The 21,017-nt window shown below is 35.2% G+C and overlaps 1 protein-coding gene and 7 non-coding genes across 8 annotated transcripts; 7 read left to right on the forward strand and 1 right to left on the reverse strand.

Moving 5' to 3' along the window:
• Nucleotides 1-1,001: 1,001 nt before the first annotated feature.
• On the reverse strand, nt 1,002-2,927 carry LOC131803951 (neprilysin-1-like). The gene has a single exon (XM_059126161.1). It carries the CDS (start codon nt 2,925-2,927, stop codon nt 1,002-1,004), a length of 1,926 nt encoding a protein of 641 aa, XP_058982144.1.
• A 3,706-nt stretch (nt 2,928-6,633) lies between these two features.
• On the forward strand, nt 6,634-6,717 carry TRNAL-UAA (transfer RNA leucine (anticodon UAA)). The gene has a single exon. It is a non-coding gene; the product is annotated as a tRNA-Leu (tRNA).
• A 2,050-nt stretch (nt 6,718-8,767) lies between these two features.
• TRNAL-UAA (transfer RNA leucine (anticodon UAA)) lies at nt 8,768-8,851 on the forward strand. The gene has a single exon. It is a non-coding gene; the product is annotated as a tRNA-Leu (tRNA).
• Nucleotides 8,852-11,263: 2,412 nt separating this feature from the next.
• Nucleotides 11,264-11,347, forward strand: TRNAL-UAA (transfer RNA leucine (anticodon UAA)). The gene has a single exon. It is a non-coding gene; the product is annotated as a tRNA-Leu (tRNA).
• Nucleotides 11,348-11,908: 561 nt separating this feature from the next.
• On the forward strand, nt 11,909-11,992 carry TRNAL-UAA (transfer RNA leucine (anticodon UAA)). The gene has a single exon. It is a non-coding gene; the product is annotated as a tRNA-Leu (tRNA).
• A 223-nt stretch (nt 11,993-12,215) lies between these two features.
• TRNAL-UAA (transfer RNA leucine (anticodon UAA)) lies at nt 12,216-12,299 on the forward strand. Its single transcript has one exon. It is a non-coding gene; the product is annotated as a tRNA-Leu (tRNA).
• A 2,814-nt stretch (nt 12,300-15,113) lies between these two features.
• Nucleotides 15,114-15,197, forward strand: TRNAL-UAA (transfer RNA leucine (anticodon UAA)). The gene has a single exon. It is a non-coding gene; the product is annotated as a tRNA-Leu (tRNA).
• Nucleotides 15,198-20,478: 5,281 nt separating this feature from the next.
• TRNAL-UAA (transfer RNA leucine (anticodon UAA)) lies at nt 20,479-20,562 on the forward strand. The gene has a single exon. It is a non-coding gene; the product is annotated as a tRNA-Leu (tRNA).
• The last annotated feature ends 455 nt before the right edge of the window (nt 20,563-21,017 follow it).

A 21,017-nucleotide genomic window follows, 5' to 3' on the forward strand; every position in this document is an offset into this window, starting at 1 on the left:
TTCTGAGCTGTATTTGATATATTTCCCTGAATATCGTTGTTACGGAGTGAATATTACGGTTGTGGGTAACAAATATTACATATCGGATGAATAATATATATAAGCTATAGCTATATCTGAACCGATCTTCACCAAATTTGACATACTAGAATCTAGACTCAATTCGGTCGTAAGCGCCAAATTCCATCCCATTTGGACAAATATTAGACGTTTGGTGCACAATAAAGGGTAAATCGGACGAAGTTATATATGGGAGCTATATCCAAATCTGAACCGATCTCGATAAAATTTAGCAAATGTATTTCTCAGCTGTATTTAATATATTTCCCCAAATATTGTTGTTGCAGAGTGCATATTACGGCGGCGGTGGACAAAAATAACAAATCGGATGAATAATATATGGGAGCTATGGCCATATCTGAACCGATTTCGATCAAATTTGGCATACATATTTTCAGGCCTAATTTGGGTGTATATGCAAAATTCCATACAATTCGGGCTGATATTGCACGTTTGGTGCACAATAAAACGCAAATCGGACGAAGATATATATGGGAGCTATATCTAAATTTTGACCGATTATCTCCAATTTCAATAGGGTTTGTCCTTGGGCCAAACAAACGATTTGTGCAAAATTTCATTTGGATAGGGCAATAAATGCGAACTGTGCTTTGTTTACAAAAATACATGGACAGACGGACGGACATGCATAAATCGACTCAGAATTTGATTCTATGCAGATCATCAAAAGGAACTATGGGTATATCTCGTTTCCTTCTGCCTGTTACAAACAAATGCACAAAGACATAATACCCTGACCACATTGTGGTGTAGGGTATAAATAGACTCAAAAGAGCTTGCTTCGTCTTGACGTTGATGAATCGTTAAGTCAGTATGTCAATTACTTTATTATTTTATTAATACAGATAGACACATTTTAATTAATTATACATTTTTTATTAATTTTTACTTAATATTATTAATATTTTATTAATTTTTACTTAATACACCTCGCACTCAAATGTTCTCTTAGGCCTCTCACAATGAAATGTCTCATAGAATTCCTTGACATTCGATAGAATGGACATCACTTTTAAGCTTCCCGATACGTATTCTCCATTGGGCACAAATGGCAGACCTGTGACCGCGTGATTAACATCATTACACCATAGTTGGGCAAAACTAATGAAAAACAATTGGTGATTTTGGTATTGCAAATTGGGCAAAGCTTCGCTGGATATATTCAAGCCAACTAACAATGGACTGTTGTACCATGTTGCAAAGGTCTTGTAGGCCCAACGTAGACCTTCAGCATCAACAATGTTTTCCAATTCTGGCTGTAATTCGGGTAATTTAGTTCCTGCATAAATGTAACTACTAGTTTGTTGGTGTTGTGAATAACAGTTACGGCGCATGATCAAGGTATCGGGAAGTTTTCCATTGTTCCAATAACTATATTGGCCATCGGGGTCATAGAAGATGCCTTCCTCGTCTATGGCATGTAGCATTTCGTGGGCCAGGAAAAATCCCAGTTGACTTAATTTTATGGAAACGGGATATGTAGAATGCCAGAAAAAGAGGGGCTGTAAGAAGCCCACCGGCACCAATAGTGTGTTTTCTTCTTTAATGTATCTCGGCAAGAGACTTGGGGATACAGAATCGAGGTAGCTTGTTGGGGTAGTGGAATTTAAATTTTCTTTGATTTCCATGGATTTCAAAATAAATATCGATTTCAAATTACCACAAATGTCATATACATCGATTTTTGGAATCGATTTTTGGAAAACATCACTATTTTCGTGAGATTTTATTTTCACCTTCAGGGCTTTTAGTTTTTGCTTGATACGTTTTTGTAGTTTTTCCGATAACCGATCGTTTTGGCGCAAAGAAAATTCCATTACGGTACGCAAATCGTAGACCATGTTTATGACAGCCTGTTCGGCATCCTTGACATTGGTGCGATGATAGACCATATTGTCGACAATCGAGCTGAAATGTCTTCGTGTTAGACCAACACAACCCCTCTGCAAGGCTTCGTGGGAGTTTGGAAAGGGTGTCAGCATAAAATTCCTCAACAATGAATAGAAAATATAATTTGCCACAATTTTCTTGGGGGTACGTTTCATAAGTTTGATTAGATTTTTATGGTAAATGGGACACATATCGAAAATTTTCCCCTTGGGCAGGGTGTCATCCAGTGTAACTTGCAAATATTTCAACAAATCCAATTCTTCGGGATATTCTCTTTTCAAATAGTCCACATATTCATAAGGCTGAGAGAGAGCACTGGTGTCATTTGTGGTGGCCATAGCCAAAGCCACCTCAAAACCCAAAATCTCTTGGGCCACCATTTCGGAGAGTATTTCTTCCACTCCCAAATAATTTCTCAAATGTTGAATCATTGCCGATCGATATTCTTCCAGCATTACCTTATAAGCAGGAATCAAATACATTTCGGGCTTTGCCAAACCAAATGAGGGTAAATCAAAATACACTGTGTTCCGTTGTCTTCTATCGTAGAAATCTTTGCGTACATATCTGCCAACAATTATTTGCAAATCATACTTTTGGGAAATCTCTGCCACAGTTTTCAGCCAATCAAAATCCGTTTCGGACCAATTTTCATCTAGCACCGGCATTTGTCCAAATTCTGCAATGATCTCTTTCAACTTGGTAACATACGACCATCCCGATTGGCTGATATCCAGGCATGAATTATAAAAATCTTTCACTTTTCGTTCGCTCACAGTATCCAATGTTACATTCGGACTGTTCAGCATGGAGAACATAATATGTTCCAAGTCAGCCTGCAGGTTTCCCAAAACACTTGTCTCCGCCTGATGACTTAAAGTGGCCGGATAGATACGTGGAAAATTACCGCACGAAAATTCATAGAAATTTTTACACGGATCAGCAGCTGCATTCATAAATTTTAAAATATTTCTTGCCTTGGTCACAGTGGGCAATTCCGCGGATCTGCCCAGTTCCAGAAAGAGTAGAAATAAAATTCCTCTTATAAATCCGTATTTAAAATACTTCCTCATTTTCAAATTACTCTCCGCGTTATTATTGCTCGAATGGTATAAACTGTTCTGTGTAAGATTTTTAAATTTAAATTTGCCAAATTTTATAATTTGTCGATTTAAAACAAACATTGTTTGCTAAAGGTTATCAAGATCTTCGAAATTGCTGTTGTAGTTGAATAGAAAGAAGAAACTATTTCAAGACTTAGACTGATTTTGTTTTGATGCACTGCACTGTGGTACCAATGGCCAGCAAAAGTTCACATTTAGCAGTCTGATAACTCTTTAACATAAACTAGAAAGTTATGGGAAGAAATTACTTACCAAACTCTCACTACGAAGCAATAAAGAACGAATTTATGTTTAATGTTACCGAACACTAATTGTTGGCAATAGCAGAATGAAATTGGGGAATTCGATACACCCAAATATCGACTTTTCGAAATTTTAAGGTCTTGTGCAAAATATTATTTTCGGCTGTTATTTTTGCTCAAACCGCAACAGTTATCAATCTGCACCAACAAAGCAAATTACAGGGTGAGATGAAAAAACTGCACCCAGCTTCCGACTGCTGTCATTTCTAAGCCGTTGGTCCGACATTATATTGTTCATTATATTGTTTACAAGCGTACAAAAGCATTTTGGTGAGAATTTTCCAGAAAAAACGTTATTCGTGATGGAATTCAAGCGTGATAGTGAGATTTCTTTATATTTGGGTGAAAAACCGCAAGTGGCTATCGTTAGAGCACTCTAGCATTTAAATGTGAATAAATCTTATGTGTCTCTTACCATCGCTCGTTACCGTGATACTGGTAGCGTAGCCCGACGTCAAGCAAGTGGACGGAAGAAAACAGAAACACCAGCAGAAATGGTTCGAAAAGTAAAGAAGCGATTTAATCGAAACCCGCGTCGCAGTGGCCGAAAAATGAGAGAACATGTCGCAATATTCCATTCGGCAAATATTGAAAAATGAGCTCGGGATAAAGCCATTGAAATTCCAAAAAGTGCAAGAACTTACACCGCAACAGAAAGAAGTAGACTGAAAAGAGCCAAAGAGTTGCTCCACTTGGCCGAAAGTGGTTTTCTTCGATGAGAAAACCTTCGTTGTCCAACAGTTTGTAAACAAACAAAATGATCGTGTTTACTTGCCAAAGAGGTCAGCTGAAAATGTGTACCTTCGGTTGGCCCCCAGAACTCACGAGCCGGCCATGGTGATGGTCGCCATAACAGCCGATGGTCGCTTTCCGATCGAATTAATCGATCGTGGCATCAAAATAAATACCGAATATTATCTCGAAAATGTTCTGGAGGTTGTATTAAAGCCTTGGCCGCAGACCTTGGACATTCCAACAGGTCTCAGCACCATCGCACTCAGCATGCGCCACACAAGAATGGTTACAAAATGAGTTTCCTCGCTTCATTTCCAGCGCACAATGACCACCAAAATCTCCGGATACCAATCCGTTGGACTTTTGTATCTGGAGTATTTTGTAAAGCAAGGTTGGAACTAAAAAATATCGAAGTATCGATCAACTCAATCAACCGCTTCGTCAGGAATGGGCCAAAATACCGCAGAGCAATATTCTGGCGGCGTGTAAAGGTTTCATTGGCACTTTGAAGGCCATAATTCGTCCCAAAGGTGACCAATTCGAACAAATCTAAACTTATTCTAAAATTTTATGCTATTTCTGACAGTTTTTGCTTTCATTTAATAAAATTTAAAAAAATGTAAAAATTATGGCATTTGACATTGTTGCAGTTTTTTATCTCACCCTGTATATGTAAAATAAATAGATCTTAGTTTTTCTGCTTATAAGTCAAGAACTGCTGGACTAATTTTCACAATTCTCATTAATTCAATCATCAATTCGTATCTTGGCAGAAATGAATAAAATCTAAAAAATACCTTGAAAATATGACTATAAAAAAGTGAATGTTTTATATTAATTTTTTTATATTTTTCATCGCATGCGATTTTTTCAATTTTACTTACAATTTTGAATTGTAAATTTCATAAAAGAAGGAATTATATACTGGTCGCAATATATCTCATTTTCAATACCATACAATACAAATTGTCATGCCAAATTTTGAAGCTCTACGTGAGTTCAAGAGACAGACAAATGGACATCGTTAAATCGACTTAGAATTTTATGCTGATCATGAATATACACTGGTGGCCGAACCTAAAGCAACTAAAATCGTAAAGGTAATAAATGCCCTGTAACTTTTACAAAAATAAACAAATCGTAATTATTTTTCCAGTTTTAAATGAGGTACTTTATCCACCTTTAAAAAAAACTAAAAATAAAAATACAAAAATAATTTTGTATTGAAAAATAATATATGGAAAGCTAAAATAACCCAATTTTTGCTTGGTCAAAACTATAGCATCTTTTTGTTTTTTTATTTTAAAATAATTATATTTTGGCTAGTAGTTAGATAGCATAACCATTATTTTTGATGGAAGCTGCACACCTACGAAGCATTGAATCTATAACACGCTCAATTTGATTATTGGGCTGGGCTTTCCCAGGCACCCTGATTTTTTGGAAAATGTTGTGTTTATTTGTTTCCGAATCTCGCTTTATCTTCTTGTCTACGATACTCCAAAGATTTTCTATGGGGTTTGGGTCAGGTGGTTGCCATGAGAAAACACCGATTTTTGATTTGGGTATAGCTCCCATATATATTTTCGCCGATTTCACATATCTGATACAAAAAACGCGATATGTATGTCTGATTCCAATGAAAATCGAAATGAGTTACGGAATTCAGCACAAACGGATTTCAATATTATATTGAAATCGGTTGAGGTTTGGATATACTTTCCATACATATTTTCGGCAAGTATATTGCTACCTCGAATTCTCCTACGTACGTACATTTTTAAGGGAAATACTGTTGAATATAAATTGTGGAGTAGGGTATCAAATAATAGGTCACGTTCATTTTTCGCTTCTTCCTACAATTCATTTTTAAAACATTGTCAAAATATGAGCACGACAATCAGCCATCCAAAATTTGACGCACTACTAGACAGCCAGGGCTAGATCGCCTCAGGCAAGTAATTTTCATTTCTTTTGCTTCAATATGATATTTTTTCCCTTTCCAGATATACAAACACGCACACACACATCCTTATAATTTTAAAGGATATTCCAATTGACATCAGCATTAATCACATATGTATTTATATCGAGATATTTATATATGTGCGTTAGGCATATGCTGGCATCACAAGAAGAAAAAGGACATATTTTTAGAACACATCTTACTAGCAGGCAACACATGGATACATAAATTTATCTTTATAAGTAGGTAGATAGGACCCATAATGTAGAAAATATTCTTGTTTTCCCTGGTACCAGTTAAACAATGAATGTATCTAAAAATAGATTTCCTAATTAGATACATATCGCTGACACTCACCATGAGGTCACAACGGACCACTTGACAACGATGTAAAGAATTGTCAATTTACCAATTAAACAATTGTAAAACATAAATACAAATAAATAAACCCTAAAGAATTTGTTTCTAAAAATAAAATAAAAATTAGTTGGTCGCTAAATTTATATTGTGTTCATTTGACCAACCAATGGTAGCAGTCAGGTTGGCCGAGCGGTCTAAGGCGCCAGATTTAAGCTCTGGTTCCCGAGAGGGAGCGTGGGTTCGAACCCCACACCTGACATAAAGCAGTAGAGTCATTCGAATTTTGTAGGTTTTTATAACATTTTTTGTTTTGTTTTTGTAATCATAATAAGACAGGGTGTATCAAAATGGTGACGATTAATGTGAAAGTGTGGAAAGAAATATTATTTGTCTTAATTGTAAGATAAAATGAGGAAAACTATTACAATGTTGAAACATTTTTAAAAATGCATATGTATTTTATATAGGTGAAAATTAAATAGATCACATAATAATTTAACAAAAATCTTATCCCTGGAATGAAAATCTTATCTTTGGCATTAAATTTTACCCAATTTTGATTTACCTTACCGAAAGTTACCGAGTATGTTATAATATTAAATCTCTTTTCTGTCTTGTAAAATTCGAATAAAACAAGTAAAAAAGTGTCGGTCGGTTTTGCCGACAGATGTATACCCTCAGCCCTCTTCAACCTCTATGGAGTGGGTTTTGAAAGAATGGGTCAATATTGTTTATTTCTTATCGGACCTAAATAAATATGATAATATAGCAGATGGATAAATCAATTGAGAAGAATCGCTGAGTTTTTTCGCAATTTATGACAGATAAAAATATAGAAAATTGTGTCCCTTTGTGGGTGAGGTACCAGCAGGTATTCGCAGATATATAACATCTTCACAACAGATCTGGTGTTAGCAAAAATGCTTGTATGTGTGAAATTTGAGGAGAGTTTGATCCTTATTTCGCTTTCTTTGAGCGTTATGTTTTTCAAAATTAGATTATTGCTTCACTTTCTGTGCAGAAAATATATACCAGAGGAGGTACCAGAAGAAGTGGACCGATATACTCCATCTTTACACCAGACCTTGGGCTAATAAAATGATTGGAATGTGTGAAATTTGAAGACAATTGGACTCTTACATCACAATTTATGAGAGTTGTAATTATTTAAAATGTTGACCATTTCTGGGGGAGGTACTTGAAGGAGTGAACCAATGTTGTCCATTTTCGCACCAGACCTAGCACTGATGCAAATATTACGACTTGCAAAGTTGGAGCAAAATCGGATCATCGTTTCTCTTTCTGTGCAAAAAATTTGCATTTTTTTGTAAATTTCGACCATTTGTGGCGGAGGTACCAGAAGGAGTGGACGGATATATTCCATCTTAACACCAGAGCTTGGGTTAATATAAATATTGAGGTGTCCGTCATTTGAAGACAATCGGACTCTTACGTCACATTTTATGAGAGTTGTAACTCTTCAAAATTTTGACCATTTGTGGGGGAGGTACTTGAAGGAGTGAACCGATATCGTCCATTTTTACACCTAACGTAGAACTGATGCAAATATTAGGATTTGCAAAGTTGGAGCACAATCAGATTATCCATTATCTTTCTGTGCAAAAAATATATTTTTTGCAAAATTTCGGCCTTTTGTGGGGGAGGTACCAGAAGGAGTGGACCGATATTGCTCATCTTAACACCAGACCTTGGGTTAATATAAATATTGGGATGTGTGAAATTTGAAGACAATCGGACTCTTACATCACATTTTATGAGAGTTGTTATTTTTATAATAATTTTGATCATTTGTGGGGGAGGTACTTGAAGGAGTGAACCGATATTGTCCATTTTTACACCTAACGTAGAACTGATGCAAATATTAGAATTTGCAAAGTTGGAGCAAAATCGGATTATCCTTTATCTTTCTGTGCAAATAATAATTTTTTTGCAAATTCCAACCTTTTGTGGGACCAAATCGGATATTCCCTTCGAGAGTTATCGTGCTCACCAGCCAGACAGACGGACGGACGCACGGACATCGCTAGATCGACTCCAAATGTTCTGAAACGGATTTGGTCCAAAGAGACCTAGGGTCTAAACCCGTTATTTCGATTAGGCACGTTTTGACCGTATCAAATGATATATACCCTCTGTTACCATATGGCTGAGGGTATAAAAATCACATCGAATTTCGAAGTATAGCAATCTCGATGTATCACAGATGGCTTGATAAGATTATCTATGCCGAAATCTAAATTTTTCAAAAATGAAAAACCATTGGAATTTGTAGTCGTAAAAAGTGGCCAGTCAGGTTGGCCGAGCGGTCTAAGGAGCCAGATTTAAGCTCTGGTTCCCGAGAGGGAGCGTGGGTTCGAACCCCACACCTGACACAAAGCAGTAGAGTCATTCAAATTTTGTTGGATTTTATAATATTTTTTGTTTTTGTAATTATAGTAAAAATGGTGGCGATAAATTTGAAAGAGTGAAAAGAAATATCATACGTCTTAATTGAAAAGTAAAATGAGAAAACACTAAAAATGTTGAAAAATTTTAAAAAATACATAGGTATTTTACAAGTGAAAATTAAATAGATCACATAAAAAATAAATTTTACTAAAAGAAATAAATAAAATAAATTTTTCGTCCTACCTTACAGAAAGTTACCATGTATTTTGTAACATTAAATCTCTTAAATAAAAATCTTAAATAAAAATAATCACAGCGAATTTCGAGATATAGTAATCTCGATCATTTATGCAATCCATGCAATTTTCCCCTCTTCCATTTGTCCTTACATCATATACCTATAGCGTATTTGGCAATCCTACTGATAAAAATTCGCGGCTTATTTCGGTCGAAAATTAAATCTCTTAAATAAAAATAATCACAGCGAATTTCGAGATATAGTAATCTCGATCATTTATGCAATCTATGCAATTTTCCCCTCTTCCATTTGTCCTTACATCATATACCTATAGCGTATTTGGCAATCCTACTGATAAAAATTCGCGGCTTATTTCGGTCGAAATTTTTAATCCTCTAGCTAGCCACTAAAGGGATCTTTGCCCTTTTTAAACAAGTGAAATTTAATCTACAATATAGTAAATTATTAAGATAATTAAGGTAAGAACTCACTCAATGGAAGTTTTAACAATACATTGAAAAAAAATACGCTCGAAAAGGAATCTTTGATGAATCGCTTGAGGGTTCAATTTTTTCCCATAATAACTCCTATACTGGAGTCAATAATAGTGTCGAAGATATTATATACCTAAAATACAGGATCAGATGAAAAAACTGCAATCAACTTCAGACTGCTGTCATTTCTAAGCCACTTGTCCGACAGCTGTTAAAATTATTCCAATGACGGCTCATTATATTGTTTACAAGCGTACAAAAGCATTTTGGTGAGAATTTTCCAGAAAAATAGTTATTCGTGATGGAATTCAAGCGTGATAGTGTGATATCTATATATTTGGCTGGAAAACCACAAGTGGCTATCGTTAGAGCACTCCAGCATTTAAATGTGAATACATCTTTTGTGTCTCGTACCATCGCTCGTTACCGTGATACTGGTAGCGTAGCCCGACGTCAGGGAAGTGGACGGAAGAAAACAGCAACATCAGCAGAAATGATTCGACAAATAAAGAAGCGACTTGATCGAAATTATTCCATTCGGCAAATATAGAAAAATTAGCTCGGGGTAAAGCCACTGAAATTCCAAAAAGTGCAAGAACTTACATCGCAACAGAAGGAAAATAGTCTCAAAAGAGCTAAAGAGTTGCTTCGCTTGGCCGAAAGTGGTGAACTGCCGAATTTGGTTTTCTCCGATGGGAAAACATACGTTGTCCAGCAGTTTGTAAACAAACAAAATGATCGTGTTTACTTGCCAAAGAGGTTAGCTGAAAATGTGCACCTTCGGTTGGCCACCAAAACTCAAGCGCCGGCCATGGTGATGGTGTGGGCCGCCATAACAGCCGATGGTCGCTCTCCGCTCGTATTAATCGACCGTGGCATCAGAATCAATATCGAATATTATTGCGAAAATATTCTAAAGGGTGTATTAAAGTCTTGGGCACGCCAACATTTTGGTAGCAGACCTTGGGCATTCCAACAGGACTAAGAACCGTCGCACTCAGCACGTGCCACCCAAAAATGGTTACAAAATGAGGTTCCTCGCTTCATTTCCAGCGCACATTGACCACCAAAATCTCCGGATACCAATCCGTTGCACTATTGTGTCTGGAGTATTTTGGAAAGCAATATCAGGAGTATTTTGGAAAATACCGAAGTATCGATCACCTCAAGCAAGCGCTTTGCCGGGAATGGGCCAAAATACCGCAGAGCAACATTCGGGTAGAGTGTGACGGTTTCATTGGCAGTTTGAAGGCCATAATTCGTACCAAAGGTGACCAATTCGAACAAATCTTAACTTATTCTAAAATTTGATGGTATTTCCGATATTTTCTGCTTTCATTCAATAAAATTTAAAAAAAACATAAAAATTATGGCGTTTGACTTTGTTGCAGTTTTTTGTATCTCACCCTGTATATGTTAATATACCCTCTTTTTTAAGTTGACGGGTATAAAAATACCAAATCGTGGACCCATATAGGATTGTAAACAAAAAAAAAAATACAAAAGCTGATGATTACCTACTTCATATCAGTGTTTACAAGGGACGTGGTTTACCTTTTAAAATATATTAAAAGGCTCATAAAACTTGACGAACTCTTTAATATTTTTGTAAAATCCCATTTCTCAAATCAACACATAAAGTTATGGAAATAGTTATGCTTGTCGTCAGGTTGGCCGAGCGGTCTAAGGCGCCAGATTTAAGCTCTGGTTCCCGAGAGGGAGCGTGGGTTCGAACCCCACACCTGACAAACAATATATACATTTTTTTTGAATAAATTAAGAAGACTATTTAGAAAACCTTGAAAATATTTTATTTAATTTAACTCAAATAGAAAAATTACAGAGAGTTTACCTAAATTGTTATAAAAAAAAAATTGAAATCCATTTCTGAAATATTTAAAACTTTGTTACATTTATCAATCGGCTTGGAATTATTCAGCGATCGGGAATAGCTTCAAATTTTGCAAACAGACATTTAACAAACTAACTGGACATTTTAACAAACTAACTTCTTCGCGGTATGAAATCAAATATTAAAAAATAATATCTTTTGATATTAAAATATTTGTGTGCTAAAATTCATTGCAATCTTGATTCCAATCAAATTTATAAGCAGTTTGCTGTAGGTATCATACATGACCACATTAACCCCTTTAACATTTTTATTGAATGAATCATAAAAAAATGAAATAATGACTGCTTTACCACACACTCGCTACAATGATGAACCCATTGAAGGTTTTCATGAGGATCACATGAACCCATCGCACAAATGAACACACAAAGTTATCGAAAGCTTTGCGATTGTCGTCAGGTTGGCCGAGCGGTCTAAGGCGCCAGATTTAAGCTCTGGTTCCCGAGAGGGAGCGTGGGTTCGAACCCCACACCTGACATGCAAAATGTATGGATCAACAAGTTTTTTATATTCAAATGAAGAAAGAATTTGCTGAGAAGAAATTTAGGGAACGGATTGGATTTTCGATTAAAGAAAGGTTTGATCTACTCAGAAGTATCTAAGAAATTAATAAATTTTTACTTTTTCGGAATGGCAAAAAATTATATACATACTTTTTTTGTGTTTATAATCATGGCAATGCATGCAGCTAGCAATGTACAGTCAGGTTGGCCGAGCGGTCTAAGGCGCCAGATTTAAGCTCTGGTTCCCGAGAGGGAGCGTGGGTTCGAACCCCACACCTGACAGACAAAATATGTTTATTATATTTAGAAATTAAAAAAAAACATAACAAAATATGAATTTGGTGGGAAAAATAATTAATAAAATAATTGTAATTTGATTTCCGGTGGACAAAATCGTTATGTATGTATGTGTATACTCAAAAAAGAAGTTAATGAATCAATTAGAATTAATGATTGGGGTTGGAAGAATCATGTTAAATTTGCTTACAAACCATTTGTAAGCAAATTTAACATGAACACACAGATTCCTGTCAATGCCAAGTTGATTCATTTAAAGTTGTTTATTTTTTGGCAATCCATTCAGAAGGCTAAAACATTAAATATATTTTGTCGGAAGGGTTTCTACCCCCGACTAAAACAAAATACAAATGTCTAGCCAAATGGATTGGAAAAGTACGGCCATGACCGGTGCTTAACTAAAATCCGGAGGTACCTTCATACAGGGGCTGTACCAAAACGTGTATGCTTTTTGTCCATAGCATTTCTGCATTATATGAACTCAAATTTACGAAAAAAATTAAGAAGTTAATCGGAAAATATGAACAAAAAAGTAGACCGACATGACTTAGTTTCTTGAAGTAATGCAAATTTCCAAACCATATATTTAACTTTGCAAAATATACCTAAAATTATGGGGGGAGGGGCTTTTTATGCCTTCCACCTTGAAAAAGAGGGTATATTAAATTTGCCATTCCGTTTGTAACACCCCAAAATATTTGTCATAGACCCCATAAAGTATATATATTCATAATCAGCACAAAATTCTAAGTCGATTTATCGATGTCCGTCTTTCTGTCTGTCTGCCTTTGAAACAACGATACGATATTTGACGTAGAGTTTTAAAATTTGGCACAGTAGTTTGTATTGTGCCTAGGATGGTTGGTATTGAAAATGAGATATATCGGTATACGTTTTGGGATATGACGGTAGCTCCCGATATTCGGTTTTTTGATGGTGTTAGCCACATTTCCACCCAATTTGTCTCAAAATTGGTATTTGTAGTTAATTATGGGATCTAGCTCCAGTGTCAGAACATTGTACACATAGGTCCTCGTTTTCGTATAGCCCCCATATAACAGTACCTACCGATATTCGGTATTTTGATGATTTCCGCCATATTTTTTTCACGATTTTTTTTTCTAAAAAATGGTATTTGTTCATTATGGGTTCTAGCTCCACTGGCAGAACATTGTGCATATAGGTCCACGTTTTCGTATAGTTCCCATATGTGGTCAGATACTGATAATCAGTATTTCGATAGTGTTGGCCACATTTTTCCACGGAATTGTCTAAAAAATTGTTTTTATAGTTTATTATGTGTTCTAGCTCCAGTGGCAGAACATTGTATATACAAGGTGAGATAAAAACTGCAATAAAGTCAAACGCCATAATTTTTGCGAGCCCAAGGCTTTAATACACCCTCCAGAATATTTTCGCGAGAATATTCGGCATTTATTCTGATCCCACGGTCGATTAATACGAGCGGAGAGCGACCATCGGCTGTTATGGCGGCCCACACCATCACCATGGTCGGCGCTTGAGTTCTGTTGACCAACAGATGATGCACATTTTCAGTTGACCTCTTTGGCAAGTAAACACGATCATATTGTTTGTTTACAATCTGCTGGCCAACGAATGTTTTCTCATCGGTGAAAACCAAATTCGGCAGTTCACCACTTTCGGCCAAGTGAAGCAACTCTTTAGCTCTTTTGAGTCTATTTTATTTCAATAGCGGTGTAAGTTCTTGCACTTTTTGGAATTTAAATGGTTTTACTCCGAGCTCATTTTTCAATATTTGCCGAATGGAATATTACGATATGTTAAGCTCACGGGCCAGTTGTTTACCACTGCGACGCGCTTCTCTACTTTTCGAACCATTTCTGCTGATGCTGCTGTTTTCTATTCCGGCTTCCTTCCTTGACGTCGGGCTAAGCTACCAGTATCACGGTAACGAGCCATGGTACGGGACACAAAAGATTTATTCACATTTAAATGCTGGAGTGCTTAACAATAGCTACTTGCGGTTTTCCAGCCAAATATAAAGAAATCGCACTATCACCCTTGAATTCCACCACGAATAACAATTTTTCTGGAAAATTCTCACCAAAATGCTTTTGTACGTTTGTAAACAATATAATGAGCTGTCATTGGAATAATTTTAACAGCTGTCGGACGAGTGGATTAGAAATGACAGCAGTCTGAAGTTGGTTGCAGTGTTTTCATCTCACCCTGTATTTATATCTATAAAAGAAATAGATCTTAGCTATTCTGCTTACATGTCAAGAACCGCTGGGCAATTCTCGCCAATTCGGAATGGTCTCTTGGCAGAAAATTATAAAATCTAAAAAAATCGCGTATAAATATGAAAAAATGAAAATTTTCCTGATTTTGCAGTCGTTCTACAGATCACAATTGAAAACCAATCGACACGGGATTGCGGATGAGAAGAGAGTTAAGGACTTGCAAGAAATCTTGTTTTTTGGATGACAAATGGATTATATTTAGCTGAAAAATGGACCATAACTTTTATGTCAAATTGTTTTGAATACCTGACAGCACGACGGAGTTCGTAAATATAGGGCAAATGTCCCTGATCAAAAAGGTAGTGCTCTATGACATCATTTCAAAAACGAAATCTTTCAAAATGGATTTGGACATAAGAGGGCTTCCAAGAAATGGTAGTGTTGTAGGGTATCACATAGTCGGCCCCGCACGACTATAGCCTTTGCTTACTTGATTAAGATGGGCTTAAAATTTTCCAGAAACTTTTTTGTTTGGATAATTATGTGTAAAAAATTATACACATTCTCGCACACAGTCAGGTTGGCCGAGCGGTCTAAGGCGCCAGATTTAAGCTCTGGTTCCCGAGAGGGAGCGTGGGTTCGAACCCCACACCTGACAAGCTGCAATTTTATGCAACACAACTTTCAAACCTAAAAGGAATTTTCAGAAAACAAATAATAAACCCTCAAATCTATAATAACAGTTATTTCCCACATCCGCCTACTGCCATGAATAATTACAAAGTAAAATTCACATCAAAGCTTGGCGATGTGAAACAGGAAGAAAGAAAGGATGCAAATAAAACAATGGAAAACAAATATGTATGTGTGTTCCACTTTTCTTTACTGCATTCGCCCGTCAAAGTAATAATTGACTGTGCTAAATGAAAAAAAAAAAAAAAAAAAAACATACATACAAACAAAAAACTTTCTGCTCCAATTCAGGGCAGACAGAAAGAATTTTTCAACGGCAAACAAAAGCATACGTTCAACAAAGTACTTGGGTCTGAACCTTGTTGTAATATTGCAACGCCATAGAAATTGAGTCAAAGTTCATTGCAGCATCACAAAAATGGTTTGGGCGTGTAACAAATGCTGAGTCTATTTCCCCACGCCTGGGAATGGAAAACTATCAAGGTGTACGGAGGTGTGCATGTAAGTGTGTCTCTATTTTGGAGGACGCAGACCTAATGAATAACTCCTCTCGCCATTTTCAATGGTACTCCACACAGTCTGTGAACACAATGAAACTGGTATATGAACCAGAAGTTTAGTGACACAAACCGGAGTACAGGAACCTAATACTTCACCGGTTCAAGAGGCGCCAAACGGAATTCTGTGAACATGAAGTCAACACGTCTGACTTAATAACTGTTGTCGAATGTCAAATTCTTTTATTTCGACACAGAGTTTTTCGTTCTAAGAGAGAAGGCAATTTAATGGATCATATTGTTTTTGGAAATAGCATAGAGTGACAGAAATGTTAATGGTTGGGTTTTAATGATAAGTAACATAAGTCCTTCAGGAATCGGATTAATTAAGAGGATGTTATGTTTGATGACAAAAGTAAATATCAATGGTTGGCATGTAAATGACAATTTAGCCAATTTTTTTATTGATTTATTATTAGCCATTTTTTATTGAATTAAATGAATTGCCTTTCAGATTAATAATCGAAATGCTGTATAATTAAAATTACAAATGTTGCATAAAGATACCAAATGGCTCGTGAGCTGAACATATCGTAATATTTCATTCGGCAAATATTGAAAAATGAGCTCGGGGTAAAACCATTGAAATTCCAAAAAGTGCAAGAACTTACACCGCTATAGAAAGAAAATAGACTCAAAAGAGCTAAAGAGTTGCTTCGCTTGGTCGAGTGTGGTGAACTGCCGAGTTTGGATTTCTCCGATGAGAAAACATTCGTTCTCCAGCAGTTTATAAATAAACAAAATTATCGTGTTTACCTGCCGAAGAGGTCAGCCATAATTCATATCAATGGTGACCAATTCGAGCAAATCCAAACTTATTCTAAAATTTTATGCTATTTCCGACATTTTTTCAAATTTAAAATTAAAAAAAATGTAAAAAATATGGATTTTGACTTTGTTGCAGTTTTTTTATGTCACCCTGTATATTTGGTATTAGGTGACGAAATGGAGATATAATCCTAAAATTTTATGTTTAAATTTGTGTTTGTATTTATTATCTGTGTTAGAGATGTGGTGGTGGTATGAAAATAATACTAAATTTGGTGTTGGATGAAGGAATCCACAAAATCGATATTCAGTTATCTGTTAGTATCTGATGTTGAGTTCTGGTGGTGGCTTTGCAAATGCGTACTATAATTGATTGAAAAGTATTAAATGTTACAAATTTTGAATCACTGTTGGTGTCTAGGAAAGTTAGATGTAGATTGTTTTGGATATGCGTACTAAATGTTACTAAGTTAGGAATTAGGAGAAGGAATAGAGCTGAAATTCGATATAGATGTCACTGTTGGTATCTGGTGCGGGTCTGTACCGAACTGTTGGAACAAATCTAAAATTTAAGGTGAACTTTTGCCTCACGAAGTAGCTGGCAATTAGTAGTTTTTATACCCTACGCCACATAGTGGTAAGGGTATTATGTATTTGTACATTTGTTTGTAACAGCGAGATGGTAGCGAGGTAGACCCATAGTTACTTTTGATGATCTTCATAGAATCAGAATTTATGAGTCGATTTATGCATGGCAGTTTGTCTGTCCGTCCGTCCATGTATTCCTGTGAACAAAATGCAGGTCGTATTTATTATCCGAAATTGGTGATAATCGGATCAGATTTAGATATAGCTCTCATATATATCTTCAAACCATTTTGGGGTTAATTGTGCACCAAATAGCCAATATCAGTCCTAATGACCTGAATTTTGGCACATTCCACCGAATTCAGTCTAGAAGCAAGTACATCAAATTTGGTGAAAATCGGTTCAAATATAGCTATAGCTCCCATATATATATAAATATATATATATATATATATATATATATATATATATATATATATATATATATATATATATATATACACTGGTGGCCAAAACTAAAGCAACTGAAATTACAAGGAGAATGAATACCCCGTAACTTTTTCAAAAATTAAGAAAATGAGAAAGTTTTTCTTGTTTAATATTAGGTACTTTATTCAGTTTTTAAAAACCTAAAACGTAAAACCAAAATTCTTTTTTATATGTTGGTAAATGTTTGGTAAAGTCAATTAACCCGATTTTGGCTTGGACAAAACAAAAAAACTCTGTTGTACATTCATATAACCGCTGCAATTTCAGTAGTTTTTACTGTAATATTTATCGCTTTTTGCTTCCTTCGACAATTTCGCTTGTCATAAATCCTTTTTGAGAAGTTTTTTACAACAGTATGTGTTTTTCTTTTCGTTTTTTAAGTACTGCCCAAAAAAAATTTAAAAATGGCTAAAAGCAAATACAGTACCTGAATAAAACAGCAAATTATCATTGACTATGACAACGACATATCACAGTAAATGATTTCCGAGAAATAATTCATAAATATTTATGTGATTTCATAATTATTTCTGTATACTAAGTCGGTTTTTTGAAACTGGATCAGTAGTAACAGTCCATAACGGATGAAGGCCGTGAAGAACTTCAGCCCGTACTGATCCACAAATTGTGAGAGAAATAAAAAACAACTATTTAAGAGTTCAACTGGATCGGTGAGAGAGCAATCATTGGATATAAGCTCGAGATCAGTGCGTAGACGAGTAGTGGCAGCTGGTCTGCATGCCCGAAAGACATCAAAAAACCATTTATATCTGAAAAAATCAAAAAGACTTTCAGAAACGATAATATTAAGTGGAATCAAGCTCAATGGAAAAAACATTATTTCTGGGATGAGTCTACGTTTAATATTAAAGCCTCAGACGTGAAAAATTTTACGGTGAGAAGACCAAAAAATGAAGGACTCAAGCCGCAGTGTTGCAAAGGTACAGTGAAGCATGAGGGAGGGTTATTTGGGTGTTTCAACATGATAGTTATCCAAAATATGCATCAACAGTTGTCAAAGATTGGTTGCGGGAGTCAAAAATCGGTGTTTTGACATGGCCGGCACAACCATCTGACCTAAACCCCATAGAAAACCTTTGGAGTATCGTAGACAAGAAGATCGATCGAGATTCGGAAAGAAATTAACACAATATTTTCCAAAGAATTCAGGGTGCCTGGAAAAGCATACCCAAGGATCAAATTGAGCGTGTTATAGATTCAATGCCTCGTAAGTGTGCAGCTGCTATCAAGAATAATGGTTATGCTATCGACTACTAGCCAAAATTTAATTATTTTAAAATAAAAAATCAAAAGTTGCTTTAGTTTTGACCAAGCAAAAATTGGGTCATTTTAGTTTTCCACATATTATTTTTCGTTCAGAACTATTTTTGTATTTTTATTTTTAGTTTCTTAAAAGTGAATTAAACCCCTCATTTAAAACTGGAAAAATAATTACGATTTGTTTATTTTTGTAAAAGTTACAGGACATTTATTGTCTTTGCGATTTAAGTTGCTTTAGTTTTGGCCACCAGTGTGTATATATATATATATATATATATATATATATATATATATATATATATATATATATATATATATATATATATGTTTATATATATATATATATATATATATATATATATATATATATATATATATATATATATATATATATATATATATATTTTATCCGATTTGGTGTTTAAATCCCTCAAATTCGTAATAGGCATTTGATAACTATGTTTAGTTATAGCTATAGCTTCCATATATATTCTTCATCCAATTTGGTGTTTAAGTCCCTCATATTCGTAATATGCATTCGATAACAATGATATTTGGTACCAGATATCTGATAGTGCTCGAAAGTACCTTTGCCAAATTTTATCGAGAACGGCTAAGATTTGGATATAGTTCCATATATATCCTTAATCCGATTTCAGGTGTATTGTCCAAATAATGGCTAATATCAGCCCAAATAGAGTGTATTTCGTGACGTACGTTGTTACGGGAACTCTACTTAAGATGCATAGTGGTGTAGGATACCATATAGTCGGTCCCGCCCGACTTTTGACTTTTTCCAAGTGGTTACCTATAAGCATAGAATGCAGGTAAAGTTATAAAATATTTCATATAGGAAGATGTTTTTTATGGGGTCTATAACATATTATTCTAAATTTAAAATTACAGCTTTATATATACCAAAGAGCAGAAGGATACCTTTACAAAAATTTTGTTGAGATCGGTTCAAATTTGTATATATCTCCCGTATATATTACACGATAATATATGTAAGTATTCTAAAAGTCATAACATGCTGTTTTATAACATTGGTATTTGGTTTAGTGGAAATCGTTGAAGATATAGCTTCCGTATGTTAGGTCCAACCGATTTCAAATGTATACGTAGCACACAATCAATACTTAAATTGGCTCTATTAAATGTTCATAAACGTATTGGCTATTCCACATTCATTTAACAAGATATACCTACCCAAATGCCCAACAGTGTATATGAAAACAAAAACAATTTCAACGACTGCCTCAGTCACACAAAGCAAAGAGAATTTTACCCTTACCCTCTTTCACTTCTCTAACATACGTCATCATCATGGCCGTCGTCGTCATCGCTTGCCAAAAGCAAAGTGTAGAACTTTTGTACTCGATACCACACACAGCCAACCAAACACCCCACGAACGCAACAATCATCTGTTTGGGGGTACATATTTTGCACATCGTCCGCTGTGACGGAAACGAAGTAAAAATTCTATTTTTAGATTTCTGTTGGTTTGGTTTGTAAATACAAACGAAGAATAAAAACGATGTTGAACACATCCGTCAGCACAAGTCAGGTTGGCCGAGCGGTCTAAGGCGCCAGATTTAAGCTCTGGTTCCCGAGAGGGAGCGTGGGTTCGAACCCCACACCTGACATAGACGAAGCATATTAATGAAAGGTGGAAATCTTTTGTTATTTATCTTTTTTTATTTTGCGATACAAGAAAAATTCAATTCGTCAATAAAAAAAAATTAATAAAAAAATGCTTTTGTTTTTAATAATGTGGGGTCCGTTATATTTTTTTTATCGAAGCTTAAACATTTTGTTATTTAGTTATAGGTATGAATATTGGATTTGTTAATATGCTCTGCATTTCTTTATCACAAAAAGTAAAGTAATTTTTTGCCCGACGTTTTGTTTTAACTTTTTCCAAAATAATTCAAAGGCATTTTGTTTTAAAACGACTTTAAAAACGGGCGCCACAACATTAATTTTATAAATAGCTAGCTGAACCTGGTGCGCTTCGCTACCCCTTTTCATTTTATATGCATTTAAAATTTTATTTAAGAATACTTGTTGGTTAAAAAAATTAAAAAGTTAATTATTGTAA

This window comes from Musca domestica, unplaced genomic scaffold, assembly GCF_030504385.1.
Source record: "Musca domestica strain aabys unplaced genomic scaffold, Musca_domestica.polishedcontigs.V.1.1 1, whole genome shotgun sequence".
NCBI classification, from domain to species: domain Eukaryota; kingdom Metazoa; phylum Arthropoda; class Insecta; order Diptera; family Muscidae; genus Musca; species Musca domestica.